We start from the raw sequence: 1,878 nt of genomic DNA on the forward strand, positions 1-1,878 counted from the left end.
ATTTTATTCTATGTCGCCGAATCCATCAGTTGTCGTTCGTTCTGGTCATAGGACAGAGCCAGCCAGGTGCCATGACCAGGCTGGAAGCAAATCTTTGCACAAGACTAAAGCAATGCAGATAAATAGAGAGAAGAAAAGCATCTCCACGATTACCAAACGATAAATAAAACAACCAAACAGCTGCAGTACAACAAGCCAATGATTAATAAAGCAACAGCATAATGAGATCCACAGATTTATTTATTCACTCTGATCCCCCGATTTGCAGTACTAATTACTCTGCACATTATTTCGATCACTGCTGCTACTAGTACAATGGAGTACTCTAGTTTTTATTTCCTGCAGATGGCTGGACACTGTCAGGCAGAGGAAGGTTGCTCAGCTGGAGCAGAGGCAGAGCACAGCAAGTCGGGCAACCAACCAAACCGCTTCCCACCAGCCCAGCCCATGTGTGCTGCTACGACGACTACCAACAAGCAACAATGCTCCACCAGACTCAATAGCTGCAATCAATCATGGCAGCTGCCAACGCCCCCCGTCGCAGCTGGGACGCCGCATTTCCATCACTTTACAGCAGCAGCAGCAGCAAGCGCGTTCGCGATCAGGTCTGGTCGTCCGGCATCTTGTTGCTCCGTCGTTTACTTTTACGTTGTCCTCGTCGGCGATCGTTTCTTGTGACGGCGGCAGATATGATATATGGTGTGTTTGCCGGCGGCGAATGGTGCGCATGGATCGTCGGCGTTCAGCTGCAGAGGCGGACGGTGCACGCCACCGCCTGCGCCCAGTACTTGAGCCGCGCCTTCACCTCGTCGGGGCTATCACCTGCGGTTATCCAAAGACAAAGGACGACTGCACTCGTTAGAAACAGGTGCCGACAAACACAAAGAAGCGAGCAAATCGTCCTTCGACAAGTGGTGTTCTTGGTTGGTTCCGTGACGGGAAAAGATTCCATCCATCTTCATTGACCAAGGAAAGGAGGGAAGCAAGCAAGGAACCCAAGTCATGGACGGCTTGCTGCTCTGCGTTGCGTTGCTTACCGGGGCTGGAGATCTTCCAGTTGGTGACGGGCGGCGGCAACTGCACGGCGGAGGCATCCGGTGCGGCGGCGGCGGCGGCGTCGTGCTGCTGCTGCAGCGCAGGCTTGTCGACGTCGTCCAGCTGGAGGCGCTGGGTCATGGAGTAGCAGAGCTCGAGCGCCGGGAGCGTGCCTCGGAGCTCGGGGATCTCGTCGTAGCTGAAGCCGAAGCCCAGGTCGGCGCACCCCTTGAGCTCCTCCAGGTCGTCGTCCGTCAGGCTCCGGGACCGCCCCACCGCGTCGTCCCCGCCCGCCGCGAGCACTACGGGCTTCGGGTCCCGCCGCGCCGGCCACGCCGCCTCCCACTGCGCCCCGCGCCACACGTCCTCCGCCTCCGCCTCGGGCTCGTCGACCGGCGGGGCAGAGACGGCGACCGCGCTGGCGGCGCTGCTCTGTTTGCGGCGGCGGCGGCGGTTGCGGTTGCGGTTGCGTTGGCGGAGAAGGAGTGCAGCTGGAGGCGGGGTCGGCGGCGGGGAGGCGGTGGCAGACGAGGAGGAAGATGACGCCGTGGCGGCGGCGGTGAGCTCGGGGTCGGAGTCTGAGCTCCACATCTCGGCGGCGTGGTCGATCTCGTCGCTTGGACACTGAGAAGGGGGGGCGAGGGAGGCGGGGAGGTGTGAAATGGTGCTGAGTGGGTGGAGGGTGGGGGCTATTTGTACCGCCGGACGGGACGGGGGCCATTGTAGTGGGGCTGGGCTGGCTGGTAGGGGGGTGTGGGACCCGCCTTGATGCGTGGACGAATGGAATGGACATATCATGTGCCTGTTCATGGAGGTGGTCAATCACGTCATGCCATGTGTACT

General features: G+C 59.7%; 1 protein-coding gene across 1 annotated transcript; it reads right to left on the bottom strand.

Annotated features, from left to right (window-relative positions):
- Positions 1-248: 248 nt before the first annotated feature.
- LOC136505483 (uncharacterized) lies at positions 249-1,678 on the bottom strand. The gene is made up of 2 exons (XM_066500643.1): positions 1,038-1,678; positions 249-822 (listed from the first exon to the last, which is right to left on the bottom strand). The coding sequence occupies exons 1-2, from the start codon at positions 1,624-1,626 to the stop codon at positions 743-745; spliced, it is 669 nt and encodes a 222-aa protein (XP_066356740.1). The 5' UTR covers positions 1,627-1,678; the 3' UTR covers positions 249-742.
- Positions 1,679-1,878: the final 200 nt, after the last annotated feature.

This window comes from Miscanthus floridulus, chromosome 14 (assembly GCF_019320115.1).
Source record: "Miscanthus floridulus cultivar M001 chromosome 14, ASM1932011v1, whole genome shotgun sequence".
Taxonomy (NCBI): Eukaryota; Viridiplantae; Streptophyta; class Magnoliopsida; order Poales; family Poaceae; genus Miscanthus; species Miscanthus floridulus.

Bases quoted from the DNA above. Each gene is read 5' to 3' on its own strand.
- LOC136505483 (XM_066500643.1), bottom strand. From the start codon at position 1,626: ATGTGGAGCTCAGACTCCGACCCCGAGCTCACCGCCGCCGCCACGGCG. The intron at 823-1,037 runs GTAAGCAACGCA...GGATAACCGCAG, and splicing joins CTGGAAGATCTCCAGCCCCG to GTGATAGCCCCGACGAGGTG.